At 48.9% G+C, this 20,582-nt stretch overlaps 1 protein-coding gene across 3 annotated transcripts in view; it reads left to right on the top strand.

Annotated features, from left to right (window-relative positions):
* Positions 1 to 20,582, top strand: part of EMID1 (EMI domain containing 1) — a 137,203-nt gene that overhangs the window by 74,031 nt on the left and 42,590 nt on the right. For all 3 annotated transcript variants that reach the window (XM_075830024.1, XM_075830033.1, XM_075830043.1), the window contains exons 8-10: positions 2,982 to 3,101; positions 11,723 to 11,800; positions 11,890 to 11,942. In XM_075830024.1, the coding sequence (XP_075686139.1) occupies positions 2,982 to 3,101; positions 11,723 to 11,800; positions 11,890 to 11,942 (251 nt within the window). The remainder of the gene's footprint in view (positions 1 to 2,981; positions 3,102 to 11,722; positions 11,801 to 11,889; positions 11,943 to 20,582) is intronic.

Genomic DNA, 20,582 nt, shown 5'->3' with positions numbered 1-20,582 from the left:
TTGTGCATTATCCAAGGATATGTAGGTTAAAGCGGTATTCCCAGAATTGCCAATTATCACCTGTTTACAGGATAGGTGATAATGGTCTGATAACTGAGGGCGCCACCACTGGGACCCCCATTGATTGCGAGAATGGGGGTCCTGAACCACATTGAATGGAGCGACAGTTGACAATGCACTCTGCCGCCCTGTTCAAAGTCTATGGAAATTACGGAAACAGTCGAATACCGCGTTTGGCGGTTTCTGTCATTCTCATAGACATTGAATATTCGACATGTACTCATTTCAAGCTCCTCCTCACTGCTGGTGGGTACAGTGAGGAGCATCTGGTGATTCGGGACCCTTGTTCTCGCAATCGGTGGGGGTCCAAGTGGTGGGGCCTTCAGGGATCAGACAACTGTCAACTATACTGCGTGATAATTCTCGATTTTGGGACAACCCCTTTCAGGTTTTAGGATCATACAAAATGTTGGATGAAGCTGTGAATGTTTTTAACTTTGGCCCAGATGTACAAACACTGGCGTTTTATATGCTAGTCTTAGTTTGAAGCTTGCAGGAGTAAGATGCGACTAATTAATTAAGGGGTAAACACCTCCTAATAAATGAGTTGCCTCTTCAGCAGTCTGTGCGCCAAAAAAACCTACAGCATCAACAATTTGTCGTAGATTCCTGCTATAATTTAAGCCACTTTCTGCCGGAAATTAGGGTAAATTGGCAAGCCGCAGGTGTCACCATCCCTATTTGCTAAACCACGCCCACTATGGTGGACACATTGTAAAAATGTAAAAAGTCGCACATTTTTGCAGAAAGGAGGAGTGCACCTAAATTTGCCACTTTTTCATGGCAGAATACAGGCGAGCAATACTGCCTTTAATAAATCCCCCCCTCCTTTTGTTTCTAGAAAATAATTAATTGAATATTCCCTATTACAGAGGGAAACAACTAATGTTTATGTACATCCATACGTAGCGCTGTGAGGCGGTCTTTAAAGCTGGTCATATTTGGAACATTTTCTTGGCCCAATTAGACAAAGAATCAGTAAACGTGCAATAATATGTGTATACCTTAAATTATACAATGGGTTTTTAACAAAAGTATCAGAAATTTGTCAAAATGTTTTACCAAAATGTGGCAATGAGAAAATTTACCCAGGTCCATAGGAACACTACACTACTAGTAGGGTACTAGAGAGATTAAAGGGGTTGTCCACTACCAGACAACTGATTACCTATCCACCGGATAGGTCATCAGTATATGATCTGTGGGTGTCTGGCACCCGGACCCCGCACAGGTCAGCTGCTCCAGTGGCATCCGCGCACCAGACGTCCATGCCGGAAGCAGTTGGCTCCAGTCACGAAATAGCGGCCAAGCTGCAGTCCTGCAGCTCCGCTCCTATTCAAGCCAACTACTTCAGGCTCCGTACATTGCATACCGTGCAATGACATCCGGTTCCCCCAGGCCACCAGAGCATCTGATCAGTGCGGGGTCCAGGTGTCGGACACCCACCGATCGTATACTGATGACCAATCCAGGGGATAAGTCATCAGTTGTCCATTAGTGGACAACCCCTTTAAAATTCTTAAAGGCTGTGTCAGGCCCCATGCACACGACCGTGTTTTTGCGTCCGCAATTCCCCCGAAAATCCACGGGAGAATTGCAGACCCATTCATTTCTATGGGCCCATACACAAATCCGTGCCGCACAAACTCAGGACATGTCTTATTACGGCCCGCAAATTCGATGCGGACATGAAAAACACTACGGTCATGTGCATGAGGCCTTATTGCACCAATGTATCTAAAATAAAAAAATAACCAACTTTGCAAAAAGTCTTAATTAATAATATTCCACAGTTTTGTGTCTACAACTTCTACGCAAAGCTGCGTTTCTCCATGGTTACATACCACAAACACACCCTGTGTACTCTGATCCTGCAGTCATACTCCCTTCCATCTCTCCTTCTTTTTGCTAACATACAATCAGTAGTAGTTTTTTATTCGGACAGGAATAGACTAAGATTAATTGTATTAATTTTGAATGAGTTTAAGGCCGGATTCACACGAGCGTGTGCGTTTTGCGCGCGCAAAAAATGCTGCATTTTGCGCGCGCAAAAGGTCCGTGTGTCATCAGCATATGGTGCGCAGCTGCGTGATTTTCGTGCAGCCGGCATCATGATGACACTCTGTTTTTATGTTTACAAACAGAAAAGCACGTGGTGCTTTTCTATTTTCATTCAAAGTTTTTACTTTACTACAGTAGCGCGCATCACGCGCGGCACCCGGAAGTGCTTCCGTGTGCCGAGCGCGATTTGCACGCACCCATTGACTTCAATGGGTGCGTGCAGCGTGAAACACGGGCAAATATAGGACATGACATGAGTTTCACACAGCGCACATACGCTGAGTGAAATTCTCTGACAGTCTGAACGGCCCCATTTATTAACATAGGTCAGTGCAACGCGCATGAAAATCACGCACGTAGCACGGACGTATTATACGTTCGTGTGAATAAGCCCCACACGTTACGGTCAAATTTATGATTTTTTTGCTGCAAACCGCTGCACTAAAAATCTATTTTGACCACGACATGTGAACCTAGCCCTAGGGTCTGCTGACATTGCTGATTCAATGGCCCATCAAGTCCAGTCCACTGCAGACATCTGCCCTAATAGATCCGTTCTGTGGGCACTAGCTACAGCACTTTTCTCTAAACTGTGGCTTTCCAGCTGCTGCAAAACTAGTTGAGCCACAGCTGGAGGGCAACAGATTGGAGTCCAGAGATCTTCAGGATGCCCCGGGTGTAACCATTTACATAAAGTAGGTTAGAGACCTGGAATTTTTCGTTTCCTTCCTTACTCTTTGTCTTTATTTTCTAGATATCTTTTTGCTCCTTCTTTTTGGAATGACTTCATAGATCTATATGTATATTATTTAATTAATCTATAAACTGCCTTCAAAAGTCGTACCATTCTCACACATTAGGTCCCCCTGGTGCTCCAGGACCCCCAGGAAGGGATGGTCCAGCAGGTGCTCCTGGAGAGAGAGGCCCCCCTGGCCCATCAGGCCCTCCTGCTCCAGCTATGCAGAGACTAGTGGATCAGGGTAATTATTGCAATTACTTGAGACCATAAGTGTTTGTTTTTATTTCTTTTAGCAGTTTTGTGATGCTATCTGGAAAAAAGTTTTAGTTCAACTAAACTCTATTATTTCCTGGCTTAGGCTATGTTCATATATGTGTTGGAGGCTTTGTTCGGAGCCTCCGTCAGACCCAATCGTGTGACGGATCTGGTAGGACATCGTGGCTTTCGTAAATGGAGCTCATGACACAGATGTGAACAGAGCCTAATCTAAATCAAGGAATAATGACTTCTCAAAGCTCCACATATATATTTAGGGCACGGCCAGACGTGGCGGAATTGCTGTGGAATTCCGCTGCGGACAGTCCGCAGTGGAATTCTCCTGCGGCCGCTTTTTACATTTGTTTCAATACATTTTTAGGCAAGTTAGTTCAGACGTTGCGGAAAACTCCGCTGTGGACAATAGGCTGCGGTGCGGAATTTTCCCTCCGCAGCATGCACTGACTGTTGCGGAGAAGAAGCGGAATTTCACTGCGGATTTCAGCCTTTGCAATGCAAAAACTGAAATCTGTGGCACGTCCGCTGTCTTTTCGGCAACGTCTCAATTACCTGTCAAATATGCAAATGTTGGTTCAGATTCTTTGCGTAATTGCCCCAAATCTGCACCAACATTTGCAGCAGAAAAACTCTGCCACGTCTGGCCGTGCCCTTAGTGATTAAGTACCCTTCAAGGTAGTAGTTTTTAGTGTCTTGGTAAAAATATGAAAGCTCAGGGGCTTCACTTAAACCATTAAATGACTAAGAAGATACCCCCGAGACATAGAATTATTTTCCATTCACTCACAGAACAAATCAGACTTTTAGCTGGTACATGTATTCTTAACTTTTACCAGTAGATGGCAGGCTATTCTGATTTTAAAATCCTATTTGAAATTCATATCCAATTGCTTTTTATTCTGTTACAGCTGCCACAGAACGTTCATTATGGATTATTAGGCAAAATATAACCCTTCACAAAATGTGTCTATCCCACGTTCCTCTGTATTATAACACCAATTGTAATCCCAAATATGATGATGTTAGCAGTGCTCTAGTAGTGAGGCTAATAGCCGTTTTACATGCATAGAAAGAGAACATCAGCAGCAACCCCAAGAGAATTAAACCCTTTGGAAGGCTCTAAAATATGGAGTAAAGTTTTGAACTCCCCACTGTAAAAAATATATATGATTTCTGGAGAGAGTTCAAAGGAGGGTAACTAGATAAATAATGGGCTAGGAGGTCTCTCCTGTAATGTGAGGCTAGAAAGTTGGGCTTCTTCAGCTTTGAACAACTTATTAATAAATATAATATATATCCAAGGACATTACAAAGAGTTGGCATATGATTTATTCATTCCACGAACTGTGCAATGGACCAGGGTACTTCATGTATGTGTGGAGGAAGACTCATATTATCAAAAGTTCTCTACAGTTAGGCCGGATTCACATGAGCGTGTGCGTTTTGCGCGTGCAAAAAACGTGGCGTTTTGCGTGTGCAAAAGGTCCATAACAGCTCCGTGTGTCAGCAGCATATGATGCATGGCTGCGTGATTTTCGCGCACGTGGTGCTTTTCTGTTTTCATTCATAGTTTTTACTGATGTTGCGCGAATCACGCGCGTCACACGGAAGTGCTTCCGTGTGATTTTCACGCACCCATTGAAAAACGCACAAATATCGGACGTGTCGTGAGTTTTACGCAGCGGACACACGCTGCGTGAAACTCACGGACAATTTGCACGGCCCCATTGACTAACATACGTCCGTGCGAGGCACGTGAAAATCACGCGCGTTGCACGGATGTATTACACGTTCGTCTGAATAAGCCCTTAGAGTAGTAAAACTTTGAAATTCTCTATCCCAAGAGGTAGTAAAGGCAAAATACAATGACGGCATTTATGGTTCAATAAGTTCTTATTAGGACATCAGCACAACAAATTAAATGCACAGGTCATATTACCACCAGCCACAAAGGATAAGAGCATAAGTGCAAGAAATGTACATAGTAGTTTTGCAGTACAGATATCATTACAGTATAACAAAATAAAAACATACCAACAATCAGGGAAAGGAAAGAAGCTCAACAGTAGAAAATAAGAGTAAGACAATAGCGTAACACGGTGCTGAGCCAGTAGCCAGCCAAGTAGCGAAGGCTGGGTAATCCCGAAATCAAGTCCAAGTAACGTACATGGAAGAGGTGTTATCTAGCCCTGATCTCCCCCATGCGCAATTATTTTAACTTTTTGAGATACAGCTGCTTTGTATCCTGTATACAGAGCAGTTGGTTCCGTCAGGTCAGCGGGATTGACGGGTTCAGTGACAGTGGGTCAGTGGGACAGTGAGATCCACCTGTAATCTATCATGACCTGCCTAAGTAGAGTCGTGTGTTAACCTTAGACCATACTATCCCACCACCCCCACTTTAGTAAAGACACATGACACCGAGGTTGGATGTGAAATGGCCACAGCAGCCGTTTATTAATTTCACAGTTTTATAAAAACAATTTAAATCCGAAACATTCGGATAACTAGTTAGGAATCCACCAGAGAATTCCTCCTAATAATTCACATGACCCAACATGGGTCAGAATCGTAAATAACAATTTAACGTTAACATTAACCCGAGCAGAGGAAGTCCTTGAAGCCCCTTCAGATATTCCTTTTTTAAGAACACACCGAATTAGCCATCTGCAAACCACCAATTACCTCCAGCCGTAAACCAGCTCGGAAGCACCGTTCACCTCTGCAGATGGCTCCAACCACTAGAAGTCCACTTCAAGGGGATAACACCCGATGAAGCCCTCAAGTGATATACCGACCACTAGAAGTCCACTTCAAAGGGATAACACCCGATGAAGCCTTCAAGTGATATACCTTCTACCAGAAGACCACTTCAAAGGGATAACACCCGATGAAGTCTTCAACCATGTACCTTTTTTGGGGGACGCATACCCCCGATGCGACCCCCCCACCATTTTGTACTGACTGGCCTCAAGGACTCCCCCCGCCACAGCGAAACAGGCCTTGACCACCTTAAGCCTGTGAGTTCCTCCACACCACCACCGCCCTTTCTATGCCTTCTGCTATCGCCAAGCTCCAAATATCAATGCCAACCTCGGTCAGATGAACCCCATCACTCCTCCAGAAGTTCCCCACTCCTGACTCCAAATCCCTGTGCCGCACACAAATGCCCCCGCTTTTTGCCACAAAACGGGACACCGCCCGATTAACTTTAATGCGAGCCTTATTGACTCTCTCCACAGATCTAGCTAACCGCCAATGTTTCCTTGGGACTATGTCCGACCACACTATCACCAACTTGGGATAAGAAACCCACAAACACAACATATCGTGTTTGATATCCCGCACCAACTCACGAAAGGGGCGGACTCCTAAGTCATTCCCACCCACGTGCAGCACTAAAACCTCCGGAACCCTATCAAGCCGAGCATATGTCTGAAATTCCGCCAACACCCTGCTCCACGACATACCTCTAAAACCCAGCCAATGCACAACCGCATCCTGTCGCGAAATGCGCAACTGGCGACCATCCGGGCGGACGTCTGCCCTCAAAGCCCCCCAGTGCACGTAAGAATGACCCATCAACCACACCAAACACGGAGGCGAATCTGAAACGGAAAAAACAATTAGGCACCACCATATAACATTTTAAAGCGTTAACAACAAACCTCATAACATATGGGGGCGAACATAGGACTTAAACCTGTTGGACTCCCAACGACCAATACGCCGCACCCCCTCATCATTCAACCCCCAGCGCCCCGCTTCAGTTGCTGCGCCAATCCTGAAGGAATGAGATGAATATGAGCCTGCCGCAACACCAACCGCCGTCAAACATTTTTTTAAATACAGCTCCAAACTGAAACCTGGACAAAAACGACCCGTCCACATGACGTAACAAAGGCAAATCTGGAGACCCCCTTTTTGTCGTAAAACCCCGCATGCACTCTACTGGGCACATAACCGACCCCGGGAGGGCGAACAAAACTATCAGCTTACCCTTCCCTACTTGGTCAGTTTTTGACCGACACAACCATACCTCCAGCCGATCTGCGAATAGGCTCACCTCCCCAGATCTCAGCCCCCCTGCCTGTTTAGTACTTGGCGACACCAACTCACCTATTCTAAATGCCCCAAAGAACGCTAACGAAAAAGCTAACCGAAACAAATCCATTTCGTCTGCAGAACGACAGACCGATGCTAATGAACCGCCCAACGAGCTAAGCAAAGCAAACGACACAGGCCTTCTACTATCCGCCCTACCTCGGCGCAACCCCTTCAAAGCCTGCGACACCAGAAATTCCTTCGATACATCCTGAAAACCCCGCAACTTAAACCCAAACGCCACCGCGGATATGAACCGGTTCACCTTTGCCACTGAAAACCCCGCCTCCCAGGCGTCCCCTAACCAGTACAAAAGTGCCACCAACCTGTCTCTATCCGTATTGACGTCACCCAAATCTCTTACCCACTCCTCCCACTGCCTCCAACAAGCAGCATAAGCACTCCACGTCGTGCGCGCCAAAGACCTTTGTAACAGTTGTTCTACGGGACCGATACCAGATCCCAAAGATGTTCCGGACAAGCCAAACCGAGACGTTCCGCTCCCGGTGCCAATTGCCGAAACCGGTCCCACTGCGAGCGAGAAAGAGCATCAGCGATACAATTCCGTACTCCCGGGACATGCACCGCCACCACCCACGCGTTCAACGACAAACACACCAGCACTAAATGTCGCAACAATTGAACTACCGGAGGAGAGGACGCCGTGATATTATTAATGGCCAGCACCACCCCCATGTTGTCGCAGTAAAAACGGACCTTCTTATCCCTGAGCCTGTCCCCCCAAATGGTAGCCGCCACCACGATGGGAAACAGCTCGAGCAGGGCCAGATTCCGCGTGAGTCCACTGGACACCCAACTAGCCGGCCATTGACCTGCGCACCACGGACCTCCCCCGTAAGCTCCAAAACCGCCCGCCCCAGCCGCATCCGTAAAAATATTCAAATCACTCGTATCCTGCGCTGGGGCCATCCATAGCGAGCGACCATTGTACTGGCCCAAGAAGTCATCCCAAACCTGAAGATCAGCTCGGTGCTCCTCCTTGAGTCGCACAAAATGATGCGGCGCACGCACTCCCGCCGTTGCCGCCGCCAACCTCCTACCAAACACCCTCCCCATCGGCATAATCCGGCAGGCAAAATTCAACTTCCCCAGCAACGACTGAAGCTCCCGCAGCGTCATTTTCTTCAGTCTACAAGCCCGCCGTACCTCCAGCCTCAAAGCACCCAACTTATCCGCAGGGAGACGACACTCCATTGCCACCGAGTCTATTTCAATTCCCAAAAAACAAATGGTCACTACCGGGCCCTCCGTTTTTTCTGACGCCAAAGGAAACCCAAAATCCCTCGCCACCTTCTGTAGTGCATGAAGCAAATTACCGCAAACCGGCGAACCCCCCGGGCCAACGCACAAAAAATCATCTAAGTAATGGATCAACGAGTCGACCCCGGATACTCCCCTCGTTACCCACTCTACGAAGCTACTAAACGCCTCGAAGTATGCACAAGAAAGGGAACACCCCATCGGAAGGCACCGATCCACGTAAAAAGCCCCATCCCAAAAACAACCCAACAGCCGTTGGCTTTCTGGATGAACAGGCAACAACCTGAACGCCGCCTCGATGTCAGTTTTTGCTAGCAGCGCACCTGGACCCGCAGCCCGCACTAAACCCACCGCCTTATCGAATGAGGTATAGACTACGGAGCACAACTCGTGATCAATCCCGTCATTTACCGACGAATCCTTGGGATACGATAAATGTTGAATCAAACGAAATTTTCCGGGCTCGCGTTTAGGGACAATACCCAACGGGGACACAACTAAATCTTTTACAGGCGACTCAACAAACGGCCCCGACATGCGGCCCAACGAAACTTCTTTTAACAACTTTTCCGACACGACTTTTGCATGCAAGTAAGCCGATTTTAAATTCCTCCGCGTAACCGGAACCTCATAAGGAGGCGGAGGAATAACAAAACCAACACGAAACCCTTCGGAAAGCAACTTAGCCGCCGCCCTATCCGGATACTCATTTAGATAAGGGGCCATCTTTTCCACCCTCACCGGCGACACCCCCTTGACCAGCCGCGGAGGGCTGGTTCCCTGACCTCTTTATCCGCAGACATTTTGCCGCCCCGTGTGATGCACCATTACACTCGGAACACACGTGCTTGAACTTGCACGTGGCCCCGAACTTGCACTGGCCTTCATTAAATTGCCAGCAAAACCCCGCCTTTCCCCCGCCGCTTTGTCCAACCTGACTAGACTGGCCTCCCTGGCCGGCGCTCCCGGGAAAGGACTGCCTAACCGGAGCCGTAACCCGTAACCAGAGAGCAATATCCTTCTGGTCCCACCGAATCGCCGGCCGAACCGCCTTCCGCTGACGGAATTGCTCATCGTATCGCAGCCACGCCTGACCCCCATACGCCCTATGAGCCTCCCCAATGGCATAAAAATAACAAAACAACGCCGAACAATTTTCCGGCGCCTTTTCCCCTATCACACTAGCCAATATGGCGAACGCCTGCGACCAATTAACGAACGTCTGCGGGATAAGCCTATACCGCCGCCGTTCCTCCTCGTCCTTTTTACTCTCGTCCCGCTTGCTCTTATCCAAATTAAATTTAGCGAGCGGCAAGAGAGAAAAAATCTCAACATATTCGTCCTTCCAGATCCGCTCGCGCACCTCCTGCTTTAAATGCGCCCCCAACGGACCTTCAAAACAAACGTACACCTCCCCCCGAGCACGGTCATCAATACGCACCCGATCGCCATCCTTTTGTGCCTCGGTCTGTACCGACACCGCGACCGCCTCTCTAACCGCCGTCACGGGCCGCGCCTGTAACGATCCCACGTCCCTGGGGCCTTCCCAAACTACCGCAGGGGACACTTCCGTGACTACCGGCGCCGCGGCCCTATCTAGGCGCCCGACCAGCTCCCGTAAGCAACCCACTAAGTCCGCCAGACCCGCTCCGTCGCGCCCGCCCGCGCCACTACCGGCCACCGATGCAATGCTAGCAGCCCCCCCCGCCGACACCCGAGATAAAAATCGCTGGATAAGACAATGATGGAGTTATACACTCACCGGGCTGCACAGGCGCTGTGTTCCCGTCAGCCGGACCATCCTGACCTCGACGATACACGTCCAGTTCACCTTCCTCCAGCTCTTCTCTCGCCGACGACTGTCCATCCCAACGACATCTTCGGAACGGGGATGAAGACGCGCTGACCGATGGGCCGGCAACCTGCCGCCCGACCGCCGGGACCCAGACTTCCGACCGGACCTGTTGCCTCGACGTCGCTGCAGATCTAGGCGTCCGTCTAGACGATCCTGACGAAGCCTGCCCCCTGGCCGGAACATCACCAGGCGGGGCGGCCCTACCTTGTCCTCCAAATCTTCCATCTGATGGGGGAGGGGTGACAGGGAGCCCAGCCTGCGACTCCCTGCTTACCGCCGGACCCCGTCGCGGCCTGGGATTCCTGCCAGGACGCAGGGCCTGGGAAGGGGCGGTCCTCCCAGCTGCCTGGCCTGCAGCGTCCGAGATCGGGCTCCCTCTGCGACGCCGTGTCCGCGGGACTGCCTCAGGACTGAGGCGCTCTGGAGGTCGGGACCGCCGAGAGGGACGGGTCGACCCGGCCTGAGTCGCCGTCACCCCCGGCAACGCTCTCTGCCTGCTCTGAGCAGGAGCGGTTGTTGCCGACTCCCCCCCCGCCGCCATAGCCATGCTTGTAAGGGGGCCGGGGGAGGGGAGCCTGTCCCCTGCAACAGACCCCGAACGCCGGGCCTGACGTGGCGAAACGGCGTCTGGGATCCTCGTTATTGCAGCCACGGTCTCTTCTAGCCATCCGGGACCGTGGTGCACAGCAGCGGCACGCAGCCGCTCTAACATTACTGCCTCTGACATGCTGAGTAGCGCGGGCAACGGGGAGCTTACTTTTCCCGTGTTAATCCTCCCGCTGCTTCCGGCTCAATGCCGAAAAACAGCGGGAAGCTCAGTAACGGCCCCCGTCCCCCCTAACTCCTCCCCGTCCCCCCTCCAACTCCCTCCAACTCTCCCTCACCTAATTAACCCTTTCCCTACCAGGACGGTCATGTCGGCTTTCCCTTAAGCCCTGCAGGCTGCGTCCAGCCTCTTCTCATCTAACTTAAGAACTTAGTTATGAAGTTATGAACTTAGTGATGTGATCAGTAACAGCTCGATCCTGTGTGTCAGAAAATTGACCTGACAGATACAGGTTTCAGCGCTAGATACAGCTGCTCTGTATACAGGATCTGTATGCAGCTCCCAATCTACAATTTTCCAATTTTTTGCCTTTCTCTTCATCAAACGGCTCGGGGTCTCAGAGAGTTAAAATTGATGGACATGTGTGTTTTTTCAACCTATGTAACTATGTATCTGTCTAAAGTAGCGATCGCCCACTAATAAAGTAAGGTATATCAGTTGATTACTTTTCCATCTCTCTTTGAATCTAAAGAACTGTTTAGGAAATTTTAGAATATCTAATTGTGTTTAATTATGTTTTTAGATCTGTTTAACTCAAATCGTTTTACTGAGAATGGAAGGCACCCAATTCAGGGGCCAAGGGGCCCACCAGGACCATCAGGTAACATTGACCACCTTAGGTTCAATCTGCTTAAGTTTTTTTTACATGAAATGAGTACAAACAGTATAACAATTTTGTTTACTTAAAAGGGCCGCCAGGACCTCAGGGACAATCTGGACCACCAGGACCATTGGGGAAAAATGTAAGTTACACGACAGACTTTGAGTGTCGGCCGATAAGAACGTCCGTTTTGGTCCGTTTTTCTTGGCCGTTTTGTATCCGTTTTGCATCCTTTTCATGCCGGGCCGTGTTTCCATTTTAAACGGACGATTTTGACCCGCTTTGCATCCGTTTTTTTCACTGTCCGTTTTAAAATGGATGAATTTAATTTGTAAATTTATTGCCACACACTTCCTTTTGTAGATAATGCCACACACTGCCCTCTGTAGATACAGCCACAGCCCCCCTGTAGGTACTGCTACACAGCCCCCTTGTAGGTAGTGCCACACAGCCCCCTTGTAGGTAGTGCCACACAGCCCCCTTGTAGGTAGTGCCACACAGCCCCCCTGTAGGTAATGCCACACAGCCCCCTCTTGGTAATGCAACACAGCCCCCTGTAGGTAATGCCACACAGTCCCCTGTAGGTAGCGCCACACAGCCCCCCTGTAGGTAGTGCCACACAGCCCCCCTGTAGATAGTGCCACACAGCTCCCCTGTAGGTAGTGCCACACAGCCCCCTGTAGGTAATGCCACACAGCCCCCTGTAGGTAATGTCACACAGCCCCCTGTAGGTAGTGCCACACAGCCCCCCTGTTGGTAATGCCACACAGCCCCCTGTTGGTAATGCCACACAGCCCCCTGTAAGTAATGCCATACAGCCCCCTATAGGTAATGCCACACAGCCCCCTGAAGGTAGTTCTACACAGCACCCTTTTACATAGCACCCCCGCCCCATAGATGGCACCCCCCCCCCCTTCCTGTAGATAGCGCCACTTAAGGGGACTGTTCCAGGAGAAGTCCCTGACTTCATTGTCCATATATGGACAGTGAAGTCAGGGACTTCTCCTTGAGCGGAAACACCGGCCACAGCACCGGGGATCCCGCTTCAAAAGTCCCTGATGTCACTGTGTCCATATATGGACAGTGAAGTCAGGGACTTCTCCTGGTGCGGAAACAATTCTGCTTCAAAGTCCCTGATGTCACTGTGTCCATATATGGACAGTAAAGTCAGGGACTTCTCCTGGAGCGGAAACACCGGCCACAGCGCCGGGGATTCCGCTTCAAATGTCCCTGATGTCACTGTGTCCATATATGGACAGTGAAGTCAGGGACTTCTCCTGGAGCGAAAACACCGGCCACAGCGCCGGGGATTCCGCTTCAGAAGTCCCTGACATCACTGTGTTAATATATGAACCTGGAGCGGAATCCCCAATCCCCGGCCACAGCGTTGCCGAAGCTGTGGCCGGGGATTGGGGATTCCGCTCCTACAGGGAGCAAAAAAATACCCTCCTCCTCACATGCAGTTCGCACTGTGAGGAGGAGAAAAGAGCGAACGAGCGCCGGAAAGCTCGGCCGTCACTCGGATCACATCCGAGTGACAGCCGTGCTTTACACGGCCCCATAGACTTCTATGGGAGCCGTGCGGTCGGGAGAACGGACGAAAATCGGGCCGGGCCATCAAAAAATTGGCTGCGTGAATAGCCCCTTTTGGGGTCTATTATTCCTACTGCGGCCGTGTGATGGCCGTTCAAAAAACGTCCGTCACACAGCCGGGAATCCCTGTCATGTGAATAGAGCCTAAGACTAACAATTCATTGTCTATATAGAACTGTATTTTTCAGCACTTGGTAGTTTTTCAAGAAAGATATTGTCTACCATTACACCGTTGTTACTAATGTTATCCATCCTGACAAGTCACTATCCATCATTTGGTTGATTCACAGCTTTCTTATCTTACATTTCACCTTTTTTTTTATCATCAATTTATATACAGTTAATCAGTTATATATATATATATATATATATATATATATATATATATATATATATATATAAAATATTGCTCCCTTCTATTTTTCATTTTACTATTGGACAAACCCTTTTCAAAACTTGTCCATAGGTTTATTTTGGCTTCTGGTAAAAAGGTTATTCTTTGTACAAATTTTTAAATATACTTCCTGTATTAATTCCTCACGGTTTTCAAGATCTCTGCTTGCTGTCTGTCAATAGTTGTAATTTATTACGTATGGTGGATAAACATCTGTCTATAGTCATGTGATGGACACACACATGCAGGACTGATCACAGTTACAGTATGTGTATTATATAGCTTTCTTGTAACAGATGCTGCAACTGTGTGATCATCACATGATCAGGACAGAATTTTATTTACTGTTAGTAATCAATGAATGTTCCTATTAAATGACAGCAAAGAGAGATCTTGAAAACCACAAGGAATTGATACAGAAAGTATATTAGAGAATGTATAATCTTTTTATTATAAAAAAAATAAACTTGATTTTTCTGAAACTGTAATAATTATTTAGCTTATCATAAAAAGTCTTCTTATCATAAGAAGGTGATTGCATGAAAATGGACAACCCCTTGAAGGCTGTAAACCATAAATATTAAGCTAGTATAGCTGATACCTATATGTTATGTATTAAATGAGAAGATACAAAAGTGTATTGCAGGTGATCACAAATCTGTTATCAGTGAATTGCAATATGATTTTTTTTTTTAAGGCATTGACCAGTAACAGTATATGTAGAATTTCAGTAACTGATGTTTATTTTTCTAAGTTCCTCTACAAGGAAATTATGGGAGGTATTTAGTTGTTATGAGATCTATTATTTTTACTTCAAGCTGAAGTGTGCTGTGTAATAATTTTAACTATATCTGTTAAATCTGGATAAAATAGCTCGTGTCATTGTTGTGAATTTGTCATCCATCATGCATGACAAGGGACAAACTGTTCCTCAAAGTTTCTGCTCCGTGCATATCGGAAGTTAAGGCTTTTTTCACATTTGGTCTAAACATCATGTATCTTTGGCTGAATTTCCCGAATGAAGATATTTATAGTGATCAGGAGAACAGCAATTGTGCCCACGCATATTTCCATTTATCCTGCGTTTCCGTCTAAGAATTGTATCTAATAAGTTTATTAAAAAAACGCACCAAAATGAAAATGTGCACCTGTTTCTGCATCAAAATGTAAAATCCGCACCTACAAACGTATTTTAAAAAAAACAATATTAAGTGCAGAATTAACCTGCGGAAATACCTGCATTTATCTGTTTGATGCAAATTTTCCACATCAAATTTCACAATGTGTGCAGGAAGCCTTAGAGTTTTTACACAGTACTTGAGTTTTCAGGTCCAGTGATGAATTTACAATTTCCAGAATAAGTATACGAACTTGCCCAGTATTTCTGTAGGCTCATTTGTGTATGGTGCTATTGGGCGTCTGTTGATGAGGGAATGAGATGTCATGCCAATTATAAGAAGAGGCTGCATTGCAGACAATTAAATAAGGGGAGGCCTCCATAAATAAAATAGATGGGAGGGGTAGCGAGTTGATTGGCCTATGGGAGTATAAGATAGGGATATAGTAGGAGGGCTAGTAGGATAAGTGGTGGGGTGTCTAGGGGCTGTACCTTCTTCCCTGCTGTCTCTCTCCCTCTCTTCACCAGGACGCTGAAGCAAGAACATGTCCTTCCTCTCCTCCTCAACGATGGCATCCGAGGAAGATCTTCTACAGCAGTTGAGAGCCGCTGCCGCATCCAGGGGCCCTGGATGGCTAGGAGTCCAGGTAGCAGTGATGATTGCGGGCCAGACAGCTCTTCCGATCCCGAAGTTGGCGGTGGTTCAGGGTACGGGCCCGGAGCGCTCTCCTGCATCGCCGGGTCCGTCGGCTCACTACCGGAGCCGACGGAGGTACGTGCCCGACGTTCCATGGGGATGGGTGTGGGCCGCAGAGAGCACGTCTCCCCGGCTACGCCGGATGAGGCCTGCACTTCCGGTGCAAGGCACAGCATGAGGCGCTCGTGCCCGCCCATCCAACTGAGCCCGGAAGTGATCCCGCAGGCGCAGCGCCGCAGGAGGAGCCCCTCTGTGGACCCTCGAGGCCGGGCTTCCAGGCGGCCTGCCACTACCCCTCGGTCCGGTCCCGTGAGGAATCCCAGAACATGGCGTTGCCCGGCAGGTACAACAGGGATGGTGCCTTCACTTCCGGCCACCCCCTCCCTCTTCCAGTTGTGGCGGAAGGGGTACGGCGGCCCTGTCGATGATCCGGCCAGAGGGCCGGCTGGTCTGCGGGTCGTGGACACTGGGATGCCGTATAGCAACGGTGAAGATGGAGGACACAGAATGCGGTCAGTTGTGTGGGTGCCAGGCAACAAACAACGTGTAGCTGGTTCCTCCAGCCAGAGGATGAGAGAGCTGGAGATTTGCCATCAGGATGCTGAGACGACTTCTTCCCGGTTCCCGTCCAGAAGATGGAATTCCCCGTGCTCACATTGCCTATGCGCACAGCGCCATGCCGGGAGCGGAGCATTGGAAGATGGTGAGCTGAGGGACTCTACACGCGGACATGCTGCTCCGGCTGATGGGATGACAGCGCCTGGGCAGCCTGGTGAGTTGACTCCTACTTTACCTTTTCCTGCATTATTGATGTCGGGTATCGGTTTGAAATTAGTTGCGTTGGGGGTGAGCGCGGTGGGATCTGGGGTACCCGTGTCACAAGCGAACGTGTCGGGATAATCTGGCTGAATTAGTGGGTTGCTTCAAGGAGTTAGTGGGGCGGCTGGGAGTGCCCCACTCACAAGGGACTGCTGTCGTGTCGCCAGTGGCAGTTTGGGCGGGTTCCCCTGTTAGCGCCCCGGTTATTGCTGCCGGTGCGGTGACACCCTGTGGGTCGGCGGAAGCCGGGGCGGTATCGGTGCAGAATGAGTCGCCAAAGGTAGTAGATCGTGTGCGCTTCGATTATCGCACGCGCGGGGAGGTGTACGTGTGTTTCGAGGACCCGTTAGGGGCCCATCTGAAACAGGAAGTTAGGGAGCGTATTTGGAAGGATGAATACATTGATATTTTTTCCCTCCTGCCACTGGAGAAGTTCAATTTAGATAAAGTTAAGCGTGATGAAACCAAAAAGGAAGATGAGGAAAAACGCAGGTACAGATTGATCCCAAAAACATTCGTTGATTGGTTGCAGGCTTTTGCTGTATTGGCGAGTGTTATTGGGGAAAAGGCGCTGAACAATTTCTCAGCTCTATTTTGTTATTTGGACGCGGTGGGGGATGCGCACAGGGTTTATGGGGGTCAGGCTTGCCTCTGGTATGACGAGCAATTTCGTCAGCAGAAAGCAGTTCGGCCTAACATCCGGTGGGACCATAAGGATATAGCACTGTGGTTGAAGGTGAATGCGCAGTTTAAACCTGGCCAGTCCTTTCCCGGGAGCGGGAACGCATCGGGGAATTCCAGTAATTCAGGTCAGGCCTCGGGCACCAAGCTTGGAACATGTTGGCAGTTTAATGATGGGCAATGTAAATTTGGAGCCACTTGCAAATTTAAGCACGTCTGTTCCCACTGCAACGGTCAGTCTCACAGGGCTTCAAAATATCTAAAAAAAGGGAGGCGGCAAGGCAGATTTATCGGTTCATCTGGTCATGGGGGTGACTCCAGTGATGCTCACAAAGATGGCCCCCTTTCTATGTAGATACCCTGTTAGGACTGGGGCCTGGTTGATTGGCTTGGGTTTTATTATTCCACCCCATCCGCATGTGGTCCCTTTTACCCAGAGCAAAAGGTCAGAGAAACTTAAGAGGGAGGTTGTCTTGAGTAGAATGGCGGGCTCTTTCCCAAAAGTACCTGTGCCGGGTTTGGTTGTTTCTCCCCTGGGGGTGGTCCCAAAACGGGAACTTAACAAGTTCCGCCTCATACACCATTTGTCATTTTCTGAAAGTGGCGTCTGTTAATGATGGTATAGATCCAGAATTCTGCTCCGTCGTCTATACGTCGTTTGATGCTGCGGTGGCGTTGGTGCGCACTTATCGGAAGTGGTCCCTGATGGCAAAGACTGACATTGACATTGTCCGGCCTTTCGATTACTGCCGGTTCACCCGACAGCCAGCGGCTGTTGGGATGTTACTGGGATGGGTGTTATTATGTTGATCGTTGCCTTACTACGGGCTGTTCTATTTCTTGTGCTTACTTCGAGCTTTTTAGTTCGTTTTTGGAATGGGTAGTTAGTGTTCTCGCCGGGGTGGATTCAGTCATCCACTATCTCGACGATTTTTAGTGTGTCGGTCCGGGAGGTTTCAGAGTTTGTGCGAACCTGCTGGAAATGGTTACACGTTTCAGAAAAATCTGAAGGGCCGTCGACATCTATTTGTTTTTTTGGGTATTACGATCGACTCGGAGGCCATGGAGTGCAGATTGCCTGACGAAAAGCTTTCTGCTTTGCGTTTGGAAGTTGACAGGGCTTGTCATCTTTGGAAAATCACACTGTGGGAGTTCCAGTCACTGCTAGGAAAACTGAATTTTGCTTGCCGCATCATGCCATTGGGCAGGGTATTTTGCCGCGATGGCAGGGGTTTATGAACCACATCATTTTGTTCATTTAGTTGCCGATCATCGGGACGATTTGCGAGTTTGGCTTAATTTTCTGGCTATGTATCATGGCCGCTCACTCTGGATGCCTCGGGCGTTGGAGAGTTTTGATTTTGAGTTGTTTACAGATGCATCGGGGGTGGTGGGTTTTGGCGCTTTTTGTAAGGGAAAATGGTGCGCAGGTCCTTGGCTGGCTTTTTTGCGTGGAGTCGGGTCTTACACACAACTTGACCCTGCTCGAGCTTTTTCCCATCGTGGTAGCAGTTACAATTTGGGGCGACAGGCAAGAAAGTTTGCTTCCATTGTGATAATCTGGGGGTGGTGATGACAATAAGTAAAGTTTCTGAATCCCCTCCTGTAGTTTGTTTGTTGCGGCAGTTAGTGCTCGCCTGTCTGAAGTTGAACGTGTGGGTGTAACATCCACGGTCGCAGACCGCAGACTCCTATCATCCTGCAGACATCTTCCTCCCCAGAGATGCCAGCACATGCGACTGTCCTGTCCTGCAGTGACCACTAGGGTGCGCGCTTTAGCTCATTCCCGGACTTAATGAGCCAGAGCACACACATGTTTTAGATTTACTGATTGCTCCCATGATCACCCTGGACTAGAAGAAGGGCCCTGCCCCTTTCTTAATTGCCTCAGCTTTGTTGTGTTACCCATGTTAGTCTTTGCAAATGGTCCCTTGGTGTTTTCCAGTTCCCAGTGTTCCCGTTCCTGCTACCTGTTTCCTGTATTCCGTGCTAACTTCTTCCTGGGCCGTAGAAAGCTGGAGTAGTGTTGTGTCGTATATTATGCCTGCTGTATTTCACCACACATGGTGTCTGCCTGCTGTCAAGGTCCCATCCGAGCCTGCCTTCGCTACTGTCTGTATTGCTACAGGTAACCTTATTCGAACTATTGACTTTGCCTTGGTATCCTGTTTGGCCAGCTGCTATCCCGCTACGGCGGTACGGCCCAGTGGGTCCACACACCCATCGTGACAGTGGGTGGTGGCGGTACATGTTCCAGGGGTGGTGAATTGTATTGCTGACCTGCTTTCTTGCTCAGAGTGGGATTGTTTTCGTCAGCTGGTTCCGGACGCAGAGTTAACTGGTGTGGACTGTCCCAGTCATCTTTGGGAGCTGGTATCCGGCTGGCAGGTGTCCTGATCGAACGGTTGCTGGCCAGCTCGACGGGGGTGGCATACTCTGCTGGGTGGCATCAATGGAAGGATTGGGTGAGATCTCTTGGTGATGTTATATCTGATGATGACAGGATGATTGCATTATTGTTTTGGTTGTGGGAAGCTTTGTCTGCTGGTTGTACGGTCGCCAAGATCAATCGCTTTGTGGCGGCCATTGCTTTCAGTTTTAAACTCCGGGGGCTTCTGGACATCACAAAGCATTTCCTGGTGGGCCAGGCACTGCGGGGACTGAGACGGGGTGTGGTTGTGAGGGACCAGAGGCGTCCAGTGTCAATTCAGTTGTTGTGTTCTATGGGAAATGTCATGTTTCATTTGTCTTTCTCGCTGGCTTACTGCATTGGGAAATTGGTTTTGCCTAGTTCTTCTAGACCAGGTGGGTTGATGCAGGACAATGTGATTTATATGCGGATAGGGTGGAGATAGTTCTCCGTCGCTCAAAAACTGATCAGACGGGCAGGGGCAGAAGGGTCGTGTTGTTCACGATACCCGGGAACTTAGTACGTCCGTTTTTTTGCCTAAGGACGTTTTTAGTGGGAGTTGGCCTGTCAGATTCCCCATTGCTTAGACATGAGGACGGTAAGTTTTTTTCACGATTTCAGTTTGTCTCAGTTTCTAAGAAACGTCTGGTGGCATGTCACATGCGTGCGGAGCAATGCTCATCCCACTCGTTTCGTATTGGGGCTGCAACGGAAGCGGTGAGGTGGGGATTAGACTAAGTGGATGTGCGGCATATAGGGTGGTTGGAATCGGCGTGTTTCCGTTCTTATGTTCGCCCTCATATGATATGATCTGTGTCTTTGTGTAACAGTGTTCTGGGTGTGTGCGTTCCGCCCGTGATGTGATTTCTGCTCATTGTTGTGTTGGTGGGTTGGTGTGCATGTATGTATTTTACTTTTTTACTGCAGGCAGAAACCCTTGTATAGTGTGGATTATGAGGCATTCGTTTGTGTACTGGGGTGCCCTTCAGGCGGACGTACGGCCGGACGATCGACAGCTCCGGATTCCATGGGACACAGCGGTCCTGCATTGGATAGGTTTCCGTGGAATGA

This window comes from Rhinoderma darwinii, chromosome 1, assembly GCF_050947455.1.
Source record: "Rhinoderma darwinii isolate aRhiDar2 chromosome 1, aRhiDar2.hap1, whole genome shotgun sequence".
NCBI classification, from domain to species: domain Eukaryota; kingdom Metazoa; phylum Chordata; class Amphibia; order Anura; family Rhinodermatidae; genus Rhinoderma; species Rhinoderma darwinii.
Note: the sequence above shows the minus strand (reverse complement) of the source record. Positions and strands in the feature narration are given on the sequence as shown.